The sequence below is a fragment of the Vanellus vanellus genome (genome assembly GCF_965231255.1).
Source record: "Vanellus vanellus genome assembly, chromosome: 19".
NCBI lineage: Eukaryota > Metazoa > Chordata > Aves > Charadriiformes > Charadriidae > Vanellus > Vanellus vanellus.
The window spans coordinates 8,227,650-8,252,407 of NC_138924.1; the positions used below are offsets into that span (position 1 = coordinate 8,227,650).

The 24,758-nt window shown below is 65.8% G+C and overlaps 1 protein-coding gene across 2 annotated transcripts; it reads left to right on the forward strand.

Annotated features, from left to right (window-relative positions):
• Positions 1 to 634: 634 nt before the first annotated feature.
• On the forward strand, positions 635 to 22,849 carry ABR (ABR activator of RhoGEF and GTPase). 2 transcript variants are annotated; one of them, XM_082493065.1, is made up of 22 exons: positions 635 to 940; positions 2,761 to 2,865; positions 3,389 to 3,574; positions 4,349 to 4,456; positions 5,213 to 5,273; positions 7,715 to 7,767; positions 7,925 to 8,065; positions 8,407 to 8,528; positions 8,646 to 8,811; positions 8,944 to 9,066; positions 9,141 to 9,216; positions 9,374 to 9,478; positions 10,011 to 10,085; positions 10,232 to 10,329; positions 10,437 to 10,568; positions 18,656 to 18,715; positions 18,852 to 18,961; positions 19,220 to 19,359; positions 19,873 to 20,007; positions 20,303 to 20,408; positions 22,142 to 22,289; positions 22,472 to 22,849. In XM_082493065.1, exons 1-22 carry the CDS (start codon positions 827 to 829, stop codon positions 22,559 to 22,561), a joined length of 2,454 nt encoding a protein of 817 aa, XP_082349191.1. In that variant the 5' UTR covers positions 635 to 826; the 3' UTR covers positions 22,562 to 22,849. The 2 variants fall into 2 exon arrangements, with proteins under 2 accessions (XP_082349191.1, XP_082349190.1); XM_082493064.1 differs by lacking the exons at positions 635 to 940; positions 2,761 to 2,865; positions 3,389 to 3,574; ... (10 more) ...; positions 10,232 to 10,329; positions 10,437 to 10,568 and adding an exon at positions 13,977 to 14,251.
• Positions 22,850 to 24,758: the final 1,909 nt, after the last annotated feature.

A 24,758-nucleotide genomic window follows, 5' to 3' on the forward strand; every position in this document is an offset into this window, starting at 1 on the left:
GTGTGTCTCAGCCGTGTTGCCCTGCGAAGCTGCCGCATCCCCTCTGGGGTGAGGAGGGGTCCGGGACCCTTCTAGGAGCGCAGAGCCAGACCCCCTTACAGGACCTGATCCTGCTGCTGCCCTCCAAGGTCACTTGCGCTGGTGGCAATCCCTGTGGTCCGGCTCTCTGCCTGCCCGCGGGACACGGGGGGACCAGTGGGCCACGGCAGGCGGGACGGGTGCTCTCCCCTTGCTGGCTGCTCTGCCGGGCGAGGACATGGGGGGGCCTGGCAGGGGTCGGGGGACCCCTCCCCATGGGTCTGGCTGGGTACGCTGAGCTCTGCCGGCATTGGGAGAGCCGGCTCGGGGAAGGCGGCTGCTGCGTTCCCCAGCCTTGACCACACTCCGCCGGCGGAGCAGCCCCACCTCCAGCGCCAAGAGATGCATTTCCTGTAGCGAGCGTGCAGGGCGGAGCGGCACGGCTGGCTGGGGCGCAGGGCGGCGGGCAGCGGCCCTCCACCGCCGGTGGCCTCCCCCTGGGCCTGAGCGGAGGCCAGGGGAGAGCCAGGCTGTCCCTCTCGTCCCAACGCTGGTGACCCTGGAGTTGCCGCCACCGCTGCTCAGAGGCGGTTGTGCAGCCCCCCCCCCGCCCCCGGGAGCGCCTGGCGTTGCGGCCGGGACGCCGGGGCCGAAGGCAGGCGGGAACACCGGCGATCCCATAATGGCTCCTTTCATCCCACGGCGGTGGCCGATGTCCAGGGCTGAGTCAGGCTGGGCTGGCTTGGCTGTGTGAGCCCCTCGCCTGGAGCCTTGTGGGGTCCCCTCCGCCCCCGCTGCCCGGCTGGCCATGGAGGAGGAAGAGGAGGCCATAGGGTACCTGGATAAAGTGCTGGAGGATGAAGATGACTCTGAGCCGGGAACCCCTACCAGCCCCGGGTCTCCGTTCTCGGCTGGCGAGAAGGTGGGCGGCAGGGGTACCCCGCTGCAGTGCCGGGCGGCAGGTGGGGGGGATAAGGGGCATGTTGCTGGTGCTGGTGATGCCCGGGGCTCGGGGCAGCTCCTGGGTGGGTGCGGTGGGTGCTGGTGGGGGGCAGAGCCGGGGGGGGGGGGCATGGGACAGTGGGAGCATCACCGCAGCCCTGTTGCCCCCCCAGGACTTCCTGTGGCCGGGGGCACGGGGCACGGCCGTGGCAGGCATTGCATGCAAAGGGCTCAGTGGGTTCTTGCGCAGAGTGGGGCGAGCACCCGGCCTTCCTCCCGCGGGGGCCATGTGTGCCGCTGGGGGGGGGCTGCGTGGCTCAGCAGAGCCGGCGCCGGATGCTCAGGAAGGGGCTGGACCACGCTTTGCCACTGCCCCACCGCACAGCCGCTGTCAACCCCTAAACATGCCCAAACCCTGGTGCTGGGGGGCACCCTGGGGGGACCCCTGTGCTGGCAGGTGCAGCCCCGCACCCTTCTCTCGCCCGCCCTGCTGGGGGGTGCCTGAGTGTCCCCAGGGGGCTGGCACGGGGCTGGAGGAGGGCTCCCATCCTGCTCGCCCTGGGGTGTCCTGCACAGGGCAGCTGCCAGACCCTCCGTTTGGGTTGCACCTCGGGGTCGGGGGGGTCCGGCTGGCATCATCCCTGTGGGATGCTGTGGGCCCCGAGCACCGAGAGGCCCCTTATCTCGCCGGCTCCCGCGCAGGGCCCAGGCTGGGGGAAGCAGGAAGAGCCCGTGACTAATCGGTGGCGAAGAGCCCGCGAGCTCCCGGCGCACAAAACAGCTCCCCCCACGCACCCCCTTGCCACGCCGGTCACCGTGCCCTGGCCTTAGCGGTGCAGCCCGGCAGGGAGCCACGGGGTGGGCACCGCAGTTGGCGCAGCAGCCCCCGGGTCTGGCTGGTGGATGCCGGAGTGAGACGGGGAGATGCTGATCTGCGGCTGTGCCCACCCCATGGCTGAGCCCCCCCGGGTGTTTGCAGCTGCCGGGCACAACAGCCAGGGCTGGCGGGGACAAAACAGGACCTATATACCCCCAAATGGCTCGTTGCCCCAGTCGTCCCCGTGGCTCTGTTTGGTCCCGGTCTGGGTGGCAAAGCGCAGCTCCTGCGTGTGGTTTTTAGGGCAGAGTGCTGTGGGGGAGGCTGGGGCGCACCAGGTGTTTGAGGCCATCCAGGAGTTGGGGCACCCATACCTGGGCGCTGGCAGAGCCTCCCCGGGGGTCCCGGAGTCCCCCCACTTGGCTGAGCCTTGCCTGTCTCCCTGCCGTGAGGGTTGTGCCGCTGGAGCATCGGTGGTGTGGCAGACACGGGCACGGGCAGAGCCACCGATGGCCGGAGTGGCAGCAGGGTCCCACACAGCCTGGGACCTACCCTGGTGCTACTGGGCAGTGACCGCCAGGGTGGCACTTTCCCGGGAAAGCCTCCGCTGGGGAAAAGGGTGGTGCTGGATCACGTGGCAGCACCATCCACCTCCAGGCATGATTTCACCGGGCGCTTCTGGACTCTGCCCTGGGAGAGTCCCGCTGTGCCGCGCGCCACCCTGGAGCACCGCCAGCAGTGCCGGGCTCCGGGCCAGCCGGGAGCAGGGAGGGGAGTGAAACCAGCACGGGCCATGGCTTCCCAGCTGGCTCCAGCCTGGCCATGCTTCCCAGCGGGCACATGCCCGGCCCTTGCTGCAGAGCTTCCCCGACACTGGTGGGGACACGTACCCACGTGGGTATGCTGGGGATGGCCTGGTGGGATGAGGGGTCTCCTCCCATGGCGGTTGCTGGCTCATCCAGGCTCCTTGTTGTGTTGCACAGGGTGAGCGAGATGCTGGTAAAGGCCTGGAGATGCGGAAGCTGGTTCTCTCTGGTTTCCTGGCCAGCGAGGAGATCTACATCAACCAGCTGGAGGCCCTCTTGTTGGTGAGCAAGAGGGACATCCCTCAGCAGGGGTGAATGGACAGTTGGGTGGGTGGGTAGATATTTGGCTGGGTGGGTGGGTGGATGGATGGATGGATGGATGGATGGATGGATGGATGGATGGATAGAGTCGTGTCTTCCTGGACAGCCTCCCCCAAGCAGGCCTGGCCTGGGCACTACCTGGGTGGGAGCAAAGCAGCAGAAGTCCCCCTTGCTCTGGCCTGGCTGCCCCCGTCTCGCCTCCCCCCCACTGCCAGCATGCCTGGCGGGGAGGTATTTATAGCCCCACTTCCTCTTGCGGACTCGCTGGCCCTCGTGGCGGAGACGCTGTTGCACAACGTGGGGGTCACCGCTGCCATGGACGGGGAAGTCTGTGGGGATGCATGAGCTGAGAGTGGTCGCTCGGTCCAGCTGCCAGCTGAGACCTGTCCCAGCCAGTCCTCGCAGCCAGCTCAGATCCCCCTTGTCCCCAGCGTTCCCCTCCCAGTCCTTGTCTCAAACACTCTCCCTTCTCCTCCTTTGGCAGCCTATGAAGCCACTGAAGGCCACAGCCACTACGTCGCAGCCTGTCCTCACCCTCCAGCAAATCGAGACGATTTTCTACAAGATCCAGGATATCTACGAGATCCACAAGGAGTTCTACGACAGCCTGTGCCCGAAGGTGCAGCAGTGGGACAGCAATGTCACCATGGGCCACCTCTTCCAGAAGCTGGTACGCACCTTCTCTGGGGCTTGATCTGCTTGGAAGAGGAGGAGGGCTGGGGAGACGGAACACCATGCTGTGGGGCTTGGCCCCATGGCGTGGGTCAGCTCACGCCCTGCCACGTGCTCGCTGGTGGCCACAGGACTTGTCGCATCCCTCCCTGCAGCAGCCGCTGCTGCCTGCCCGAGCCTTCCCGTCCCAGGATGGGAGTTAGCGCAGCCTCCATGCCCCTCGCTGCAGCGGGGATGCCCATGGCTGGCAGGTCCTGGGGGCAACCATGGCAGAGTTTTGGCTGGGGGTGCGTGGAGTGGGCTGGCGGGAGCCCAGTGTGTGGGTGACCCTCTGGGGAGAGGCAGGGGGTTGCTGCCTCTTCGCTACCTGTTGGTGCTGCGATGGTGGCTGCCCAGGGTCACGCCTGGGGTCCTGCCACTGCTTTGGACTCGTGACAGGAGTAGAGGCTGTGCTCGTGGGTGCCACGGCCATGCTGGGGAGGGGGGGAGGAGAGGGCAGGTCAAAGGGTGCTGGGAAGCAGCTGGAGCTTCAGCCTCCACTGTCCAAGGACTCTTTGCTGGATTTTGGCCGAGCCCCACCATCCTGTCCCAGGCGAGGGCTGTCCCTACAGAGCCAAGCGTGTGGCCCCTCAGTTGGCTATGGTCTGGCAGAGTGTCCTTCCGGGAGGGGACAGCCCTGGGCAGTGTCCCCCTCAGTGGCTGCCTGGCCCCTCGCGCTATCGGGGGGTTTCAGCATCCCGCCGGGTCCCCGGCTAACCCCTGCTCCCCGCAGGCCAGCCAGCTGGGGGTCTACAAGGCCTTTGTGGACAACTACAAAATTGCACTGGAGACGGCGGAGAAGTGCAGCCAGAGCAACTACCAGTTCCAGAAGATCTCGGAGGTGAGCTGGACCGGGGCTGTGCTGAGGGGATGGGGCTGCCACGGATGGGCTGTCCTGGTGCAGGACAGAGAACGTCGTCCCCATGGCCAAGCTGACCGCGTGTGCCCCATGGAGATGCTCTCCCAGCCTTGGGGACTCTCAGGGACTGTCCCAGGGGCAGAGCCATCGGTGGCTGTGCTGGAGGGTCTCTGAGCGTTGCGGGGGTTTGCCCCCCGCCTCGTGCAAGCTCAGGTTGGGCTCGGCCCTCGCTGCCATCATTTCTGGGATGCCGGGACAGCCTGTGCCCGCTCGCCCCATCCAGTGAGAGCGGGTGCTGGGTGCTGGGCACCTGTGGCTCATCTCCTGCTGGTCGCATCTCCATGCCTGGCTCCCCTATAGAAACAAGGACCTCCGTGGCCGCAGCCTGGCCCCTCGCTCCCCCCGGCCCCTCCGCTGCAGGGCCGTTCAGCTCGCTGGGACCAGCTCGCTGGGACCAGGCTGCTGTGGGGCTGGGTGTCCTGCTCCAGGGTGCACCATGGGTCCACCGTGTCCCGGCTGCTGGGTGCAGCCAGAGCTGTTCCCGGTCAAGCAGCACCCCGTGCAGTCCGCATCTCCACCCCAGCACCCACGTGTGGCCTCCAGCATGGCCAGGCTGGGGCCAGGGGGAGATTTCAGGGTGCAAGAAGGGTCGGGGGGGACCCCATGACCTTGAGCAATGACCTTCCCCCCCTACCCCAGCCCGCCGCGGGCTGCTCTGATGGGCCTTTCCCTCCCTAGGAGCTGAAGGTGAAGGGCCCCAAGGACTCAAAGGAGAGCCACACGTCCGTCACCATGGAGGGTACGGCAGGCGCGGGCGTGGGGAGGGGGACGCAGCCTTTTGTCTGCACGCGGGACCGACGCGGATGAATTACTGAGCGGCTCCCGCGAGCAGAGCCCTTTGTGTTCCCGTGTGTGGAGCTGATGGGGAGAGGGGGGGGACAGGCAGCTCTTTAGGATGCTGGGGGCGTGCAGCAGCCCCCCACCCCCTGCCCACCCCCTCCTCCCCACCCGCCGGCTGCGCCAAGAGCCGTGCTGAGGGGCCGATGCCGTGCCGCAGCCGGGCTGAGCTGCCGCGGGGCGGCAGAGATGGCTGCGTGGAGACGGGGCTGCCATGGAAATCCTCGTCATCGTCCGGCTCTGCTGTAACTGCACCTACGGTGAGGTGGGGGGGGGGGGTGCGGCTTCGAATTCGGGTGCCGGTGGGGAGCGATGCTGCGGGGACGCTGGCCTGGGGCTGGCTGTCCTTGCTAGGGGGTGGAGGCTGCATCGTGCTCTGCAGCCTGAAGTTGGGAGCGTCTTTGTTCCAGGCTCTATTGAATCATCTTGGCTCTGGCACATGCAGCCACGCGCTCGCGTTCCCCACGGGCAGGGGGCTCGTGCCGGCGGCGGGATGGCGGGGGGCTGGGGTGGGCAGCGAGGGGCCCCCTCTGCCTGGGCTGTGCCGCGGGGATGGCGATAGGGAGGGGTCCCCGTTTGCTAGCCGGGGGCCGTGAGCATCGTGGGGTTGGAGCGCCCGTCTCTCCGTGGCTGGGGAGGAGAGGCACCGGGCATCCCTGCCGGCTGGTGCCTGGCCCCATGCTGCCTGCGCGTGGGTCCCGGGCTGGCAGGACTGTGCCGACAAGGAGCCTGGCGTTCCTCCTTTGTGCCGGGACATCCCCTCCTGGGGATCTCTGGTGCTTTGCGTGTGCCTGTAGCATTAAGGGTCCGTCCTCCCTGTGGGTCCGGGGTAGGGGAAAGAGGGGGACACCCTGCCTGTCCCCTCCCTCCCGGAGCAGGGCTCTGGCTGGCTCCCGTAGAGAGCGGGGCTCTGATTTTCCCCACTGGCACAGGGGATGCAGTCTCTGGTTCAGGGTCCAACCCCATGTCCTCACCTCCCGAGCAGAGAGGTGAGGACGGGGACGAGGATGCTCGCTGGGACGGGGGGTCCCTCTCTCAGGACCGGGTACCACAAGGCAGCACCCTCTGGGGGAAAGGGGATGGGAGCCCTCCGCGGCTCATAGCACAGGGTGGGGGTGGCAGCACCTTTCCCTCCTCTCCCCCGGCCCGAAGCCCAGCCCCACTTGGCCCTGGCATTTTGGGGACGTGGTCCAAAGCAAAGGGAAAACCCCGCCTGGCTGTAAGCAGCGCAGGGAGCCATGCGAGCGGCCGGGCACGGGGAGCAGCACCGTGGATGTGCTCTGTGCCCTCACCTACCCGAAGAGCCGGAGAGGAGGAGGGAGGAGGGTCCCACTGCTTGGGGTGAAACTTGCCTCTGAAGAGCGCCTGGGGCTGGTTTCCTGCTGGGAGGGTGCTCGGCAGGAGAAAGGGGGTGTCTGTGCCCCGTGCGTGGGGCGGCTTTGCCCTTCTGCCCTGGACAGAGCCTCACGTGCAGTCACGGAGGGCTGCAGGGAGGGAACACAGGGCAGTGGCGTTGGGATGGTGCCTATGTTCTCTATGGGGGGGGGATTTGCTGCTGCTGGAGCAGCCTGGGTTGCCCTTGCACCCAGGGCTGGCTGGGACAGGGGGGTAGAGGGTGTCCTGTGAGGTGGCAGAGCCCGGCGAGGGGAGGGCAGGGATGGGACCGGACGGGACCCGCCGCAGAGGCAAAAGGGAAAGTGAAAAAGCTGCTGGCTGCTGGAGGTGACGAGCGGCTCTTCTGCTCCACAGCCACCACATGGCAAGCTGGCAGTGCCGGTGCCCGCATCATGCCTGGGGGGGTCCTTCACCCCAGAGGGGGACGCGCTGGCACAGTTGCAGTGGGGACATCCCGCGGTGGGCGGTGGTTGTGGCAGAACGGTGTTTGTGACAGCCCCTGTGGCTTTGCCACTTGTGACCTGTGGCAGCAGCGGGGAGGAGGACAGGGTGGCTGGGTGGGTGTCCCCATCGTGCCCCGTCTTGGGGCAGGGACAGGGCCATGCCTGGAGGGGATGGCCATGTGGGAAGTGCCACACTGCGAGCGCAGTTGTCCGGGCTTGTCACCCCAGCGGGGACCCTGCGGGTGCCCGTGCTGCTGGTGAAGCCCCTCAGGCACAGCCCCGAAATCAAGGCGTGCATCAGGCAGCTGCCTAACGTGGTGGTCCAGCCATCGCCGTCTCCATGTGGAACAGACCCCGGCTGCTTGCCCAGGGCTCTGTGCAGACCTGGGGGGGTCTCTGGTCTCCCCTCTTTGCCCCCGTGGGATGCGGTGCTGGCTCTCGCGGGTGGGAGAGGGCCCGGGGCTCTGGCAGCGGGTGGCTGCTGATGCCCCCTCTCTCCCCACAGCACTCCTGTACAAACCCATCGACCGGGTGACACGGAGCACCCTCGTCCTGCATGTGAGTGTGACGTGGGGCGGGGGGAAAACAGGGGGCTCTGCCTCCGTTGCTCCTGGGGACCCACAGCCGTGGGGAGCGCTGCTGGGGGGTCTCCGGGGAGAGTGCTGCAGGCAGGGCAGCGCCCTTGGGTAGCTCACCTGCGCCTGTGCCCTTCCAGGACCTTCTTAAACACACCCCAGCCGACCACCCCGACTACCCGCTGCTCCAGGATGCCCTCCGCATCTCGCAGAACTTCCTCTCCAGCATCAATGAGGACATCGATCCCCGGAGGACGGCGGTCACCACCCCCAAGGGGGAGGTGAGCCAGCGGGGTGGGCAGTGCCTGGGCGCAGGGTGAGGGCTGAGCCCTCTGCCAGCCCCTAGCTGGTGTCTCCACCCTGAGGAACTTCATGGTGCTTGGCCAGGAGACGGAGGGTTTCCTCTAGACACAGTCCTGGGTGCAAGGTTAGGGCCCTACCTGGTCCTTGCTGCTTGCTGGCACCCTACTGAGCGTACGGGAGTCAAAATAGCACCCAGGGGACATGGAGCTTCCCATGCTTCTGCTGGCTGAGCCGTTGAGAGGGACAGGAGCATCCGTCCCCTGCGCTTTGTTGGCCTTTGCTCCCTGCCCGCTCTCACGCCAGCCCCGCTGCCCTGCAGACCCGGCAGCTTGTCAAGGATGGCTTCTTGGTGGAGCTGTCGGAGGGCTCGCGGAAGCTGCGGCACGTCTTCCTCTTCACCGATGTGCTGCTCTGCGCCAAGCTGAAGAAGACGGCGGTGGGGTAAGGAGGGCCCTGGGCAGGGGGAGAATGTGCCACAACCCCTCTGTCCTTCAGCGGGCTGGGGGATGTGCCAGGAGGGGGGTCAGGCATCACTCAGCGCCCGCACCCCGGCTGCAGGAAGCACCAGCAGTATGACTGCAAGTGGTACGTGCCCCTGGCCGACCTGGTGTTCCCCTCGCCGGAGGAGTCGGAGCACTGCCCGCAGGTCCACGTCATCCCCGACCATGAGCTGGAGGACATGAAGATGAAGATCTCGGCCATCAAGAGCGAGGTGCAGAAGGAGGTGAGAGGAGGGTGCGGATAGCCGGGCAGGGTGTGGGACCTGCTGTCGGGGTGGGTGCCTTCCTCCAGGTCAGGGATGGGATGTGGGGTCCGGGGGTGCCTGCGACAGCTCCTGTCCACTCCCCGCCTGCAGAAAGCCAACAAGGGGCAGAGCCGAGCCATCGAGCGCCTCAAGAAGAAGATGTTTGAGAATGAGTTCTGGCTGCTCCTCAACTCACCTGCCATCCCCTTCCGCATCCACAACCGCAACGGGAAGGTGAGGAGGGCGGGCTGGGGGCCAGGATCAGCCCTGCCTGCGTGCAGCCCGCTGCATCGCCCTCTCTCTTACAGAGCTACCTCTTCCTGCTCTCCTCTGACTACGAGAGGTCCGAGTGGAGGGAGGCCATTCAGAAACTGCAGAAAAAAGGCAGGTTTGAGGCTGCTGAGGCCCTCTTGGGGGTCCTGTCCCTCCCAGCCCCCCGGGGCCACAAGGAGGTCCTGCAGGATCTCAGCCTGCTGCTGGCTGGTCTCCATGGCCAGCGTTGGCTGCATCCCTCTGAAACTCCTCTCCTGTCCTCTTGCAGACCTCCAGGCCTTTGTCTTGAGCTCGGTGGAGCTGCAGGTGCTCACGGGATCCTGCTTCAAGCTACGCACCGTCCACAACATCCCAGTCACCAGCAATAAGGACGGTGAGCGTCTGCTGGGCTGGCAGGTCCCTCTTTGCCTCTGGATGATGCCCCAGAGGAGCTGTGGGGTCCCTCGGCTGCAGCAGGGTCCCTGCTTGGGGACACTGGCTGTGCAGGGGGACAGCTACCCACCAGGTGGCACTGCCGGAGCAGAATCGGGCTCCCAGGCAGAGCAATCCGGCTGCGACATGGGGCTGCTTTTGGGGTCTCTCCAGCACCCCCATGGGCTGGGCAGGACCAGGGTGTCCCCTGGGTGAGACCCACCCAGCCCCACTGGGAACCTCGCCCAGGGCTGTCAGCGAGCAGCAGAGCTCAGGATGTCCATCAGGGATGATCGGCAGCCGGGGAATATGGTGTCCTCTTCCAGACCTTAAGGACGGCCCTCCAGGGGGTTGGGGACATTGGGGTGTCACCACAAGCACCTAGTGCTCGCTATAGCAAAGGCTACCTCGGGGACAGGCAGCCCGTACACTCGCCATGGGGCGCGGGAGGTGACAACTGAGCCCTGACGCAGCCTCTGCTCTCCCCACCACAGATGACGAGTCCCCCGGGCTCTACGGGTTCCTGCACGTCATCGTCCACTCCGCCAAGGGCTTCAAGCAGTCTGCCAGTAAGTGCGGGTGCCCACCCTTGCTCAGAGGGGCCGGTGCCAGCGGGGGAGGTGGGGTCCAGCACGTGGCCCCACTCTGCCCGCAGCGGTCCCCCGGGAGCTGGTGAGGATGTTCCTCACGTGCTGAGCGGTGTCTGCTCCCCCAGACCTTTACTGCACACTGGAGGTGGACTCCTTCGGCTACTTTGTCAGCAAAGCCAAGACCAGGGTTTTTCGGGACACCACCGAACCGCAGTGGAATGAGGTGAGAGGAGGGGGGGGTCACAGGGAGGGGACTGTGCCCCCCGTTGCCCTTCCAGCCCCAGCTCTGAAGCTGCCCTGGGGCTGAGCCGCCCTCCCTCCGCACCCCAGGAGTTCGAGATTGAGCTGGAGGGCTCCCAGTCCCTGCGCATCCTCTGCTACGAGAAGTGCTACGACAAGACCAAGCTCAACAAGGACAACAACGAAATCGTGGACAAGATCATGGGCAAGGGACAGATCCAGGTATGTGCTGGAGCTTTTGAGCATCTTTTCACCCAGTGTTGGACCAGTTGGGGCTGCGCGTCTGGAGGGTTGACCTGGGGTGATGCCTGGGGTGGGGGATGCCCGGCAGCACGGGCAGGCAGCTCCGCTTTTGGGAGCGGGGTACGGGGATCGCAGCTCGGGGTTGAAGGCAGCGAGGTAGGTGGGCATCAGGCGAGTGGGTGATGGTGCCGGGGCACAGCGGCTGCAGGAGAAGATGGGACAAAGTGAGAGGGTGTCCCGAGGAGGTGGCAAAGCCAGCGGCCACCCCCCGACATGTGTCCAGCCCCAGCTGGGCTGGAAGCGTTTCCATCCTGCTGCGGCCCAGGGGGAACTGCGGGGAGGGGGTCGGCACCGGCCCCAGGGAGGGCTCTGGGCGTGCATTCCCCTGTCCCTCCCTGCCAGCTGGGGCTGTCCCCCTCTGCCACCATCTGCCTCCCCTGTGCCTCCATCAGCCGCTGTTATGGCAACCAGGGTTTCCAGGGCAACAGCTGAGCCACCTCTGATTGGCGGTTGCCAGGCAGGGAGGATGGAGGCCTGGGCTGCCCTGAGATGCTCCCAGGTGAACAGGACCTGGCAGATGGAGGGAGGGGGAGCAGGCAGCCCCCAGACCCCACACCCCCCCAGCACCCACCTCGGCCAGGCTGCAGGGAGGCCCGGGGCAGCGGGGACTGTTCAGGATGAGGGTGCCCCGGTGTTTTCCTGGTGCGGACCCCCGGTCCGGCTGCTTTCCCCACTGTGGTAAGGACAGCGTCGTGCCTGGGACACAGCCCTCCACCCAAGGCCACTTCAAAGGGCCCGGCGCGGCCGCCTGCTCCGTGGGAAAGCGGCGGAGGGCAGGTCCCTGGGGAGCGGGGAGCAGCACGGAAATGCTGCTGGGAAGGGGACGCTGCAGGGGGACAGCACCGCAGCGCGCACAGGATGGGAGACAAGGGGCTCAGCTTCGCCAGCGCCTTGTTCATACCCGGAATCACCCGTCTGTTGCCCCTTCCCCTGGAAATGGTGGTGTGGGGGTGGCGTTGGGCCAAGGGGGAGGGCTGGGGCAGGGAAGGGGCTCGACGCCCCACGGGGATCAGGCCAGCTGCGCTCTCGGAAATAGCCTGGGTCAACAAACATGAGTCACGCTGGGAGACGCAGGGGTTGGGATGGGGACAGCACAGCTTGTCCCCGCCATGCAAAAGTTGTGGGGGAAGAAAGAAGAGAGAGAGGAGGCCCGGGGGATGCTTATCCCGAGGAGGATCTGGCTGGATGGAGCGGTGTCAGGGTTGGGGCTGTCCTGTCGTCACCCAGAGCCACAGCTCGGCCCCCACCCCGGCGCTGGGGAGGGTGGTGGGGCAGGGATGGGGCAGCACGGCTACGGGCAGGACAGGCAGCGCTGTTCGTGGGACTGTGGGTTGTGGCCAAGCTCCAGTGCTGCCCCCTTGTCCTCTGCCCTGAGCCGTTCAGGCAGAGATGCTGCTCCGGATGGTCCTTACCCTGGCCGGTCCCTGGGCTTGTCATGGGCTGCTGCTGATTCCAGTCAGCAGCAGGAGTGGAAGACACTGGGAGCACTGGCATCAGCAGCTCGGCAGAAGCCCGTGGTGTGTGAGGGCCTGCCAGGACGGCTGAACCCACCGCACAGCCAGCACCGTGCCCACTGCCCAGCTCTAATCTGATGGCCCAGGCACGTGGGTTGGCCACAAAAGCAGCTTAGTGGCATCAAGAGCCGGTGGGAGCAGGTCAGCCTGCGAGGGGGACACTGCAGCCCCTCTGCAGGGAGCAGCGGGGGGCTCCCGAGGCTACGGAGGTGCCACAGGCGGGAGTTGTGTCCTGCGGGCACAGAGGTCGTGGCTGGGTCCACGGAGGGGCTGGGGTGGGCACCAGCCTCCTCTCGAGCATCCCGGCAATGAGCCCCGAGGGGCCTGCAGCGTGGCGAGCGTCGGACCCCTACCCCACGCCCTGTCCCCATGGCTGGCAGAGGGTGGACACCCTGTGCCCGTGTGGGCCCAGCTGTGCCACCGGCTGCTCCTCACTGGGAAGGTGCGTCTGGGTGGGGATGGCTCCGCTGCAGCTCCTGGTTGGCATTAACCCTGGTTTGTTGGTTTTAAGCCCATTTTGCGTGCGGTTTCCAAGGCTGGGACATGCCGTGATTGGGGTAGAGGTTGCCTTAGGGAACTCAAGTCGCCGTGGGGGAATCACGTCCCCGTGGGGGGCTCTCATCCCCAGCACTGCAGGGCTCAGCTCTGCTTTGAGCTGTCCCAGTCGCTCCCAGCAGCTGGGCTGCCTCGTGCGGGGCTGTGTCCAGTGGGTGCTGGCAGAGGTGCCCAGTGCTATGGCGGGGCGGCAGACAGATGCTGGGGGTGGACAGAGCAGCCTGCGAGTGTTCGTGTCCACGTTGCAGAGGGGAGAGGCTGGATCCAGCCCCTGTGCCCTGGGGCGGGCGAGGAGATGGGCAATGGGTGCATGAAGGGGGTCTTGGGGTGATGGAGCAGCCCTGTCCCCACCCCCATTTGATGCATAGAGGGGATGCGGCTGTTGAAGTGGAGCCTGTGTTGTCATGGGCACGGTGCCTGCCGTACCCACAGGGAATAGCTGCCTGTCCGTCTGTCCCCCTCACTGGGCTGGCAGAGGCTCCAGAAGGGGGACATTTGTGGTGTCGGGGCTCTCTGGACCTGCAGGGACCCACAGGGTGACCCGTGCGGACTCAGGCGGCCTGCTGCGGGCTTGACCTGGGGGCTGTGCAAGCCCCCCCCCCCCCCCCCCCCATCCTGCACCTCGCCACGTCCCCACAATTCAGGAGAAGCAGCGGGCAGGGACCCTTCTAGGGCTGGGGCGCAGGGCAGAGCCCTGCCTGTACCCCGTCCCTGCCTTCAGCCCTGCCCCCCCCCATCACCCCCCAACAATGGGGCTGACAAGGGCCAGGGCAGGCTGGAGGGGGCACGGGGTGGAGGTCCCTAGGAGACCCCAGAAGTCCCATCTCCGTGCCCTTTGCCGAGACCGAGAGGTCCAGCCTGGCTCCTCCGCGGAGCCGGGGATGCTGTGGCCGACAGTGGCGATGCCTCCTGGGGCCGCGGCCACCGATGGCGCAGGGAAGCGGATAACGGAGGATAGTGGATAACGGTGGATAACGGATAAGGGCGGATAAGGGCAGCGGGGAGGCTGGGCAGCCCCTCCAGCCTCCCCGAGCAGCGGCGGGCGGCAGGGCGAGAGTTAAACGCGTGGGGGCCGCCGGCGGGGGGGGACGGGGGGGGGGGGGGGGACGGGACTGCCTTTGAGTCACTTCCTCGCAGAGGGAGGGAGGCTTTTGGGGCTGCCGCGCCAGCCTGGCTCACACCCTGAAGATGAGCGCTGCCCTCTCGCCTCCCCGCTGCCCGAACCGGGCTCCCCTCGCCGGCCCCCGCCAACCCGACCGCCGCTGACCTCCCGCTCGGAGCAGAAGGGATGTGGGTGCTGTCCTAAATCGGCTCCCGCCACCTCCATCCCGGGCCCTCCGGCCACCCTCATCTCGCCTCCCCAGAGCCGAAGCGGTCATCGTGATGACGGAGGTGCTGGTGCAGCCGGAGGGCAGCCCCAGCCCCACGGGCGAGCAACCGGAGCGTGGCGTGGAGGAACCCGAGGGGAAGCGTCCCCCCAACACGGGCGCCCGCCTTTGGGGCAGGGTGCGCAGCAAGCTGCTCCGGCAGAAGGTGCCTCTCGGGGTGTGCGGGAACAGGGGGGGATGGCTGCGGGGGGGACGGTGGCAGGCACCAAACGGGCTCTGGGGTGGCTTCGCCGTGTCGCCGGGCTCTGCTGTGCGTGGTGGCTGTGGCTTCTTGACTGGTGGCTTTGGGGGGCGCAGAGGACTTTGATATGGAGGGGGGGGGTGAAGTCTGTGGGGTCCGGGCGTGGAACAGGCAGGTTGTTTGGGTGCTTTGGGATCTCTTAGCAGCAGTTAGTCTGTGGGGTGTTTGTTTCCCTCCTTCCTTCTCCCTCTGCGCGCTGCGGGGCCGGGGGTCCTGAGCCGTTTGTGCCAGGGGAATCCTGCGGAGGAGGGGGAGGTTCCCTGCCCTGGCCGAAGTCAGGCTTCTGGGGTGCTGCAGCACCCAGTGCCTGCGTACCCCCTCTCCCTGGGGTGCTGCTTTGTTTGCAACTCACCCACCCCGGGGTCCGTCCAGGCTTCCCCCAGCTCGCAGCCCTGTCGCAGCCCCGTCAGCCGGTGCTGCCCATCTCTGGGGGGAGGACAGAGGGCAGGGGTGGGCGAGGGAGGTGACGAGGGAAGGGGACAGCACAGTCGCAGGCTGTCCCAGAGCCCCCAGCGATCTCATGGGGGGCTCCAGGGGTTTCCCTCTGCGTGGTCCCCCCCTGCGTGGGGAGCTGCTGGCTCGGGGCTCGGCTGCCGCCGCGGGCAGGAGCTGCCTGGGCACGTGGGGTTCGGTTTGGCAGCAGTGGGGCCGAGGTTTGCTCGGCGGCAGAGCTGCCGGCGCAGCAGTGGGGCTGCCTGTGACGCAGCGGCATTAACCTCAATTCTGTGCCACCGCCGCTGCTCCCGCAGAGGGGATTAAGGGGCGGCGAGGGCTGTGCGAGGAAGCTGCCCGGCGGCTGCCACCGGCTGTTGCTGGGTCAAAACACGAGGGGGTTTCGTTTCCCAGCCCCACGCGTCCCCACCGCGGCTGACGGCTTCCCCGCCTGCTACCAACTGGGAGCACTGGGGCTGCAGGGACAGGATGTGGCCCCAGCTGGTCTGTGCACGGTCGCGGTGTGCTGTGGGTGGTTGCTGCTTCTCAGGTCGCTTTCAGATGGGGTTGTGAATCGGTGCTTTTGGGGGGGCTGTGCTTTGCCACCGACAGCGTTCACTGCTCTGGGGACTATTCTGCCCTGTTCCCTGGGGAGGGAGCTGCTGGTGCAGGGGTCTGGTGGGGGTATCTGCCTGCCAGACCCAGGGCGGCCGTGGGAGGCCAGGCTAGGGTGTCCATGGGTGCTGCAATGATGGGAAGCGACCTCTGGTTGTAGCAGCTCCCCTGGGATCCCGCTCCCAGGGCTGTGGCGGAGATGGCCTCGCTGGCTGAGTCACCAGTTTGCTCCTTATGGCTTCACCCTGGGCTGACGGTTGGGTGACCTCATGGGTGTGAGGCGTGAGGAAGGGACGTGCCCAGCCTGGCAGCCCCATCCCAGCTCTCGGGGACCTGGAGAGCTGGAGCCGTCCCAGCCTCCTCACTGGGAGTCTCGCAGACCCGGCGCTGCCTGGGTCTGTCTCGGCTGCCGCTGCCCGCACGGGAGCTGCATCCACGGTGCGTGGCCTGGAGGTGCCTTGAGGACAAAATCCCAGGATATGGCCTTATCCCCTCGAGCCGCCCCAGAGACAGCAGCAGGCAGAGGCTGCGGGGGCCAAGCACCAGCAGGGCTGAGGGGTCCCTCTGCCCCTGGTCGCCTGCCCAGGACACACGGAGCTCTGCAGGGATGCCAGGATGCTCGTCACCTGCCACGCTGCCGCCTTCCCCTCTGCAACCAGGGGCCTCGTCCTACCAGCAAGTACCTCCAGATAATTTGGGAAAGCGGGATGTTGGCACGTGCCTGCAGCCGGGACCGGGGAGTTTCACCTCACTGTGGATGAGAGCGGCACCGCAGCGGATGCTGGGCTGGGCACGGATGCCACACCACTGCCAGGAGTCCCCTGAGACACAGGAGGGAGCAGCCCAGAGAGGCACCGGTGACCCGGCTGAGCCGTTTCCCTGGGTGCAGCCTGGCATTTGAAGCTGGTTGAGCGGCGAGGTGCCGAAGAGGAGACGCCTGGGACAGCAGCATGTCACTTGTGCCATCCCGCACAGTGCTGGCAGGGAGGCTGTTCCCCGGGGCACCCCAGCCAGCAGTTCCCCACCAGCCCGGGACATCCCTGCGCCGTGCTGGAGCAAGGCAGCTCCCTTTGGAGCAGAAGGAGATGGTGGTGGTAGCTGAGAACAGGGTGTTTGCCAGCACTGCGTGGGCAGGAGCTGCCTCTGGCACCGTGGGTGGATGCTCACGTCCGTCCTCCCACGCCTGGAGACGAAGCATCGGCCACAGCTTTGCTTCCTGCGGGGAGCGGGCAGCGTGGCGGTGCTGCCTGCTGCGCAGGGGGCCACGGCAAGGCTGGAGGAGAGCTGGGGCCAGGCCACGGCCGGTGCCCCACGGGTGCACAGGGACCTCCCGCAGCTGCAAGGGAGCTGTGGCCAGTGGCGTCAGCTGAACTAGCCCAAATCTGGGGCCCTGCCGGCTGCTGTGGGGCGCTGGATGGGGACGATTCTGCACAACCCAGGGCAAGCGGCTGGGGAAAGGCGGCATGCTCGGGGTAAGGCCCGTGGCGCTGGCGGCAGCCAATCTGGCTTTTATTAAAGCTTTCTTCAGAGTCCTGCTAAAGCCCTTCCAGATGTGAGCTGCCAGGGCCATCGGAGCCGGGGGACCTGGGGGACGGGGATGGGGAAGGCGTATGTGGTGGTTGCAATTAAACTTGCACGGCAAAGGGGGATGGCCCCGTGGCTCCCAACGCGGCCCGGGGGGGCGAAGGGCTTCACTGCCGCTGCCTGGGGCTCGCAGGGTTGGGCGCTGCCGTGAGCGGGACCGGGCTGTGTGAGGGAAAAGGGATGCAAGCTCCTGGGGACAGGCGGCACTGGGTTGGCATTGGCCGTGGTGGGTGCATGGCAGTGCTGCCCATGTCTGGCCATGGGTGCCATGGGGGGATCCAGCGCTGGGTGGGAGAACACAGGGGCTTGCAGTGGCAGGGCTGGGGTCCGTGATGGTCTGGCTGCAGCCTTGTGATCCTGGTGTCCAAACCTGCTGCAGGGCCCACAGGAGCCCCGAGCAGCTGCAGTCTTCCCCCTCCTCCTCCTCCTCCTCCTCTTCCTCCTCTTCCTCCCATTCCCCTCCCCAGCAGCCGCAGGGCTGTCAGGGAGGAGGCGGCGTGGTGCTTGCCAAGCTCTCCCATGTGCCGGGGCAGGCTCCACGTCAGGAGCCATTCCTGGACCGCGCTGGAGACCGCAGTGTTTCCCATGGCACCACGGCCGCCAGAGGAGCTGCTTGGGCTCACCGTGGCACGGGGCTGGGCCATGCCAGGGTGGGGTGATGCCACGGTGCTGGTCTGTGCCAAGAGCCAGGGCAGCTCAAGCCTGTCCTCAGGAGCTTGAGGTGTTAGCGTGCAAGAAGGGACAGGAGGGACCGTAGGTTCACCCCCATCATGACATGTGTTGGCTTCACGAGCGGGCAGAGGAGGGTGGGTCAGGGGAATGGCAGCTCCATGGCTGGAGCAGCGGCTCCGGACATCTTTGTGCTTGCCGGAGCATCTCCCAACCCACCCAGCAGCTGTAGGAAACTCCCATGTCCTTGAGGAGTGACCCCGCGTGTTTGGCATGAGTCTCGCCTGGCAGCTGCGTGCACGTGGCCCTGGGAGCCCCTGCCAGCCCCTGCCAGCTCCCGCATCCCATCCCCTTCCCCGAGGGAACATTAGTGCCGGGCTCTGCCCCGCTGCCCGCCCCGTGCATTACAGGGATCGATGGGACCGGATCGATACCACCAGCTGGGGACCAAAAAGTCCCGAAAGGCAACCGCACCCGCCTTTGCCCGGCCCTGGGGCCCGGCGCCTGCCACGGCAAGTGCCGGGACCTTGGGAATGCCAGCACCTCTCTGCAGCGGCCAGGCACCGGGGCAGCGTCACCGAGTCCCCCGCTAGCCCCAAAGCCAGAAATAGTGGAGCCCGTCATTCCCAGGGGTTATAAATAGCCTTGGCTATGGGGAGACGTTGTTTTTCTGCATGGAAAACGCTGCCCTAGTTCTGTTTCATCAATCTGCTGCCAGAAATAGTCCTGATTTCTTGGAAATTTCTTACCGCTCGGGTGTGGGTTAAAGCGCTGCCTCGCGGGGGCTTGGAGGGGGAAACAGGCGGGGAGGCTGAGCCCACCCGGCTTTGGGGCATGGCCAGGGGGACCCCAGACCTTTCCCTCTCCATCCTCCTGCTGTGGAAGAGTATGTCCTGTGCCCGATGCTGTCTGCGGGTCGGGGGCTTCAGAGGCCAGCGGGCTGGGGTGGCAGCGGGGCTGGCATGGGGCTGCGGTCCTGCGGAGCTCACGCACCATCTCTCCCCGCAGCTGGACCCGCAGGCTGTGCAGACAAAGAACTGGCACATGGACGTGATCGAGATGAACGGGGTAAGTGGGGCCGCGGGGACCCACAGCCCCTCGCTTTGACTGCAGCCCCTTCCCCGGGGCTGCGCTGTCCCTTCGCGCGACGCGGAGGTGACGGGCCAGGGCCAGGCTGCTGCGACTCACCCCCTGTCTCCCGCAGATCAAGGTGGAGTTCTCCATGAAGTTCACGAGCAGAGACATGAGCCTGAAGAGGACCCCGTCCAAAAAGCAGACCGGCGTCTTCGGGGTCAAAATCAGCGTTGTGACAAAGTACGTGCGGGGCTGGGGGGGGGTGGGGGTGATCTGCTCCGGTCCCTGTGGGTGTGGGGTTGCACCATGTCCCCTCATTCCCACCAACACCGGAGAGTGTGGCTTTTGCTCTCTCCTGGAACGTGCCCGTTCCTGCACCAGCTCCCTCCTTCCCACCCGGCGTGCTTGTCCTGCCCCTGGCCCAGGGTTTGCAGGGCAGGGCTGGCCACCGCGGGGTCCCCTGGGAATCTTCGCTCACGCCTCTGCTTTCCGAGCCAGGCGCGAGCGCTCCAAGGTGCCTTACATCGTGCGCCAGTGCATCGAGGAGGTGGAGAAGAGGGGCATCGAAGAGGTCGGCATCTACAGGATCTCTGGTGTTGCCACTGACATCCAGGCGTTGAAAGCTGTCTTCGATGCAAGTGAGTGTCCTGGGGCATGGCCGCCCTTCGCATCGCGTTCTCCTGGGAGGGTTCACAGGCACCGAGACACCCCCCCCCCCCCCCCCCCCAGGTCCTCTGCCCTACAAGCCCAGGGTCTGGTTATTGCGCTGCGGGTGTGCAAAATGTGCTGGTGTGCACAGGAGGGGGCTGGGGGCGAGGAGGAGGGTGTAGCTGGGAAAGCGAACGCCCAGAGGTCCCAGCCTCCTTTGTGCCTCCGTGCCTCTGAGCCGCCGCCGCGCCTGGCTGGCTCCTGGGAGACACTGAGTCAGGACGACGTTGCAAATGGATTTGCAACTTGTTCCGCGTCCCGTTGCCCAGCCAGGCGGGAACCGCTCGGCTCTTCCCAGCCCCAGCCTGGCTAAACGGGGCTGTGGATCCGGCGGTGCTGTCCCTGCCCTCCGGCCGGCAGCCTGCCTGGAGAGCTGGGGTGACACCGGGGGGGCTGAGAGCCAGAGGGGAAGGAGACGTCACATGTGGGTGCTCTCTGGACAGATAACAAGGACATCCTGGTCATGCTGAGTGACATGGACATCAATGCCATCGCCGGCACGCTGAAGCTCTACTTCCGCGAGCTGCCCGAGCCCCTGCTCACTGACAGACTCTACCCCGCCTTCATGGAGGGGATCGGTAAGGGCTCAGGGACGGGGAAGGGGTCGGTGCCCAAGCGTGGCTCTGGCTGGCATGGCCTGCTCTGGGATGGAAGACTACCGAGGGTCCTTCCCGGCTCGGCCCACTCGGTCCTGGCTGTCCTTGCCAGCTCAGGGCCCGTGGTGCTGGTCCCCAGGGCGCAGGCAGAGCCCTGCGGGGCAGGGCCGGCCGCTCGTGCGCTGGCTGCCAGGAAGCATCTGGCCACGGTGGGTCCCGCTGCTGCACAAAGTGTCACCAACCCCTCGTCCTGAGCCTTCTCCCTCCTTGTCTCAAGCCCTCTCGGATCCTGCTGCCAAGGAGAACTGCATGATGCACCTTCTCCGCTCGCTGCCTGACCCCAACCTCATCACCTTCCTCTTCCTGCTGGAGCACTTGAAAAGGTAACGGCTCGGTTTGCGGCTCCCGGGGGGCTGCCCGGCGCAGGCGGGAGGCGCAGGACGGGTCCGTCTCACCGCTTTGCTGTGGGGATGGGACGTGAGCAGGGTTAGAGCCGCCGTCTGATGCCTGTGGTGCCTGCATGGCTGCGGGCTGATTCCAGACTGGAGGCAGATGGTGCTGCACTGGTGCAGAGCAGGGCTGTGGGCAGCAGTCGGGGCCAGCAACAGCAGCTCGGTGCTGGGCTGGTGGCAGAGTGGCCCTTTCCCCTCTCAGCCCCTCCGAGACGGTGCAGCCCCAGGTGTGTCCCACCTGCCCCGTCTCCCCGGGCTCTGCCACGGTCACTGCGGTCCTGGCCAGGCTGCAGCCTGTTCCGGCTGGGACCCGGCATGTCATGACTCCCTTTGGCTGACGTCGGTGTTGACTTCCCACGGCTCCTCTTCGCGGGCCCCGTAGGATGCTGGAGGGGTCCTGGGGCCATTCTGCCCCCTAGAGCAGCCCCCGGTGCCCCAGGGCCACCGGCCACGGTGGACTATGCAGCGCACGGCCGTTGATGCGGGTCAGTTCTGCAGGGAGCACACGTCCTCTGGCAAGACACAGCTCTTGGCTGCCGCAGCCGGCGTGCAGCTGGTTGGACGAGCTGTCCACGGGGAGCAGCTGGCCTCGGCGCAGGATGGGGAATCAATGGGGAGTCATGCAGTGTCCCCTTAGCAGGAAAACTGAGTGCTGCATCCCTTCCCACCAGTCCGGCAGTAGACCCTGCAAAGCAAAGGTCAATAATCCCTGTAACTTGTCTGCAGTGGGCGGCCAAGACTCAGAGACAATCAGCCCTGAGGACATGTCCCAAAGCTGCAGGTGATGCCCCGTTGTCGCTCGGCCCCGGGGCGAGTGCAGCAATGTGTGGTTTGCCAGGCTTTATCTTGGCCCAGATGAAGCCCATTTGAACCTGGGGACGGACAGGCTTGCTGGGGGCCTGAAACTCGTGGAGGGCCAGGGGCTGTGGGCAGAGCGGCAGCGTGGCATGCACAGCCTGGCTGGAGCTGGCCACAAGTTTGGGACCGGGGCTCATGGCTCATGTTACTTGCATCACGAAGTGGTTGTTGGGTTTTGTTTTTTGTTGTTTTTTTTTTTTTTTTCTCTGGTTTGGCTAAAACCAAACAGAAAAAGTGATGGATGCTAGGGGGTGGGGAAGGAAAAATCCATTTCCATCCTGAGAACCGGGCACAGCCAGTTCCCACATCTGCTCCCCTGGCCGGGGCTCAACCGTGCAGCCTGTGCCGGGGAGCCCAGCTGCCTCCTAACATGGCAATGTTGTGGCCCTGGTTCCCTCGGCACGGGCCGGTTGGGGTCCTGCGGGGTCGGAGGGGTAGGGAGCCTTGGGGGGGGAGGGTGGGTGCGGGGAGGCAGGGGCTGGTGCGGAGCTCCCCGTACCCTGCCCAGGCTGGGGAAGAGTGGAGGCTCCGCAGCACATAAGCAAGCGAGGGCTCGGTCGCTGCCACATCACACCCAGGGCTCCCGGCCAGGCCCGGCAGCTCCGGCGGAGGCCGCGAAGGGGGCAGAGCTCCCTGCCCTGCACCTGGGTTTGCCGGGGGCCGTGAAGGGCAATGGCAAAGCCGGAGGTGTCCCGCTGAGGCTGGGAGAAGGGAGATCAGCACTTGCCCCCCCCACATCACCCATGGCTGCCCCACTCCGGAACAGCATTAGGGGCTCACGCTCCCCCTCTCTCCGTACCCCGCAGGGTGGCTGAAAAGGAGCCCATCAACAAAATGTCTCTCCACAACCTGGCCACGGTCTTTGGGCCGACACTGCTGAGACCCTCAGAGGTGGAGAGCAAGGCACACCTCACCCTGGCCTCCGACATCTGGTCCCACGATGTGATGGCCCAGGTAAGAGCCGTGCTGGGGCAGCAGCAGCCCGCACCAGCACCCCCGGCTTGGGGAGCAGAGGGGTTTACCTGCCTCTCTGGGAAGATTTGCGTCTCTTTGCTGGATGTGGCTGCACAGGGACAAGTTGGGAGGTGGCAGTTCTGTCCCTTTCTGGCCTAACACCCCCCATTTGCCTGCTACAGGTCCAGGTCCTTCTCTACTACCTGCAGCATCCTCCCATCTCCTTCACCGAGCTGAAACGCAACACGCTTTACTTCTCCACGGACGTGTAGCCTGCAGGGAGAAGGCACCAGCTGCAAACACTCCCAGCTCCCTGCTGGGGGACACAGACTGGATCGCAGCCCCCCCCCAGGGAGACCGGCCCGGACCCAGGACGGTGCCGCCTGCAGCTCCTGTACAATTGCGTACCGGTGGCCCGCTCCCACGCCAGGCGCCATTGCCTCTCTGTAAAGTAGTCGTGTCTTATGTCCCTTCTTGTGTTCAAGAATTGTTTTTATGTATATTTGTTCAATGGAAGAGGTAGTGACTGACAAGGGCTGCGGACACAGGCTTCCCCCTTGGCTAGTTTTCTCCTGGACTCCTTTCTGCCCGCTCGCTCCGACCAGGCACCCCTCGTCTCGCCCAGCTCGAAGCCTGCAGCATCCCATGAGCGCCTGTTTGGCTGCCCAGCTCCCCTGCCCCATGCCTGCATGTGCAGCACCGGCTCGCTTCAGAGGCTTGGGACCTCACGGGCGTCCCTCCCCAGTGACGGTGACGACCAGATCTGCTTTGGCTTGCTGCCTGCGCAAACGTTGGACCCCGTCCGTGCCTGGATCCTACTCTGGCCCAAGCAAACCTGCAACCAGGAGAGCGGAGGCGCAGGGCGCTGCTTCCTCCTCGCCATGTCTCTTCTGGGTGCTTTCAGGCCAGTCCCCTCGACAGCCCTTATCCCGCGCTTTGCCTGCGTGTGTGTAGCATGGCGGTTACTTCCCTCGCTGTATCTCGCCTCCGAGTAGCGTTTTGGGGTAACCCATCACACAAGGCTGGAGCGAGAGGTGCTGTGCTGGTCTCGATGCATGGCAGCCTTGAGGGACGGCCAGCCGGGCACATCTGCTTCCTCCGCCACGGGCTGACCCCAGTGCTCTGGCTCTGTCGGAGTCCCATCAGGGCACGTGGATCCCCCAGTTTCCCCAAGCGGCCCTGGCAGGGCAGGGAACAGGGTCTGCCATTTCCATATGCCCGTATCTCTGCCGTAGCGAGGTGCGCACGCCCCTGCCAGCACAGCAGTGCCACAAGGGTTGCCGACGCTGGCTGCACCCTGTGCCAGAGCCTGCCAGGGCACCAGCTTTCCTGCCAGGGCCACAAGAACGGGGAGGTTTTTGTTTCCAGGCACCGGGCAAATGGCAGTACGTAGTCCTGCCCCAGTGCCAGCCAGGCTGCCGGAGGCGAGCGCTCTGTGCGGCACCTGGACGGTCACCCAGCCTGGAAACCAGCAGAGAGGGATGGGAGGAGGAAAGCCTTCATGGCCCTCACTACCGGAGGCAGAAGTCCTTTGTTTGCTCTTTCTCACAAAGCAGTTGCTGCTGGGTTAGCCATGCCCGGCCAGCTCAGGTCCGTTTTTAGTTAGTGACACCACTTCTTGATCCCCAGGCTGATGGGTGGACTTGTCACGCCACGTCCCGAGGCAGGACGGCCACATGCCTGCACTCGCTGCCAGGCTGTGCTGTGTCTGCCCCAGTGCCTGGCTCCTGGTATGTCCCCCACCCTCCCACACTCACAGGTAGGTGCTGGTACCTGTTGGGACACGAAACCTTTCGCTCTGTGAGCCGAGTCCGTGTTCTCATGGGAAAAGCCCCCTCCCCGATTGCGTTGGCCCTGTGCTCTCCTGTGCCAAATGGAGACGGATGAGAAGTGACCAAGCGTATCCCCGCCAACAGCGGCATTGCCTTCAACCTCCCGACTAACAGACTGTTCCAGGTAGAGCCCGGCCACCCGCCACCAATGTACCAGGTATGTCCTAAGCCCACCTCCCCCGGGGAAGGCAGCACCTGCCAGCCCTGCACCAGCAAAGCAACTAAAGGAGGGGAGGTCTTTCCACCCCCTTCCAAAGGGCTCACACTCCAGACCCTGCTCCTCTTGACTACCAGCTGAAGAGAAGGGAAACAGCACTGCAGAAAATAACCAGGCGTCTGTCTTGGCCCTGGACCCAGTAAAGGAGGCCGAGTTTTAGATCTGACTGCACAACGGATCCCTGTGCGTGTGTCTGATTTGTTACATGTGTCCAAGTCTCTGTCCACGATACCGTCATTCCAGATGGAGACTCTGTACAGCCAAATCCCCCCCCCACTTTGCCCCGCGCGACAGTGGCTGGAGGCCTGGTCCGCACAGCCCCAGCACAACAGGCTGCAGCCATCCCTGCGAGTGGCTTTTGCGTGTCCCTACAGGAAGGAAAAGGGGGGGTGGGGTGGACTCTTGCAGCTACAGGTAGAA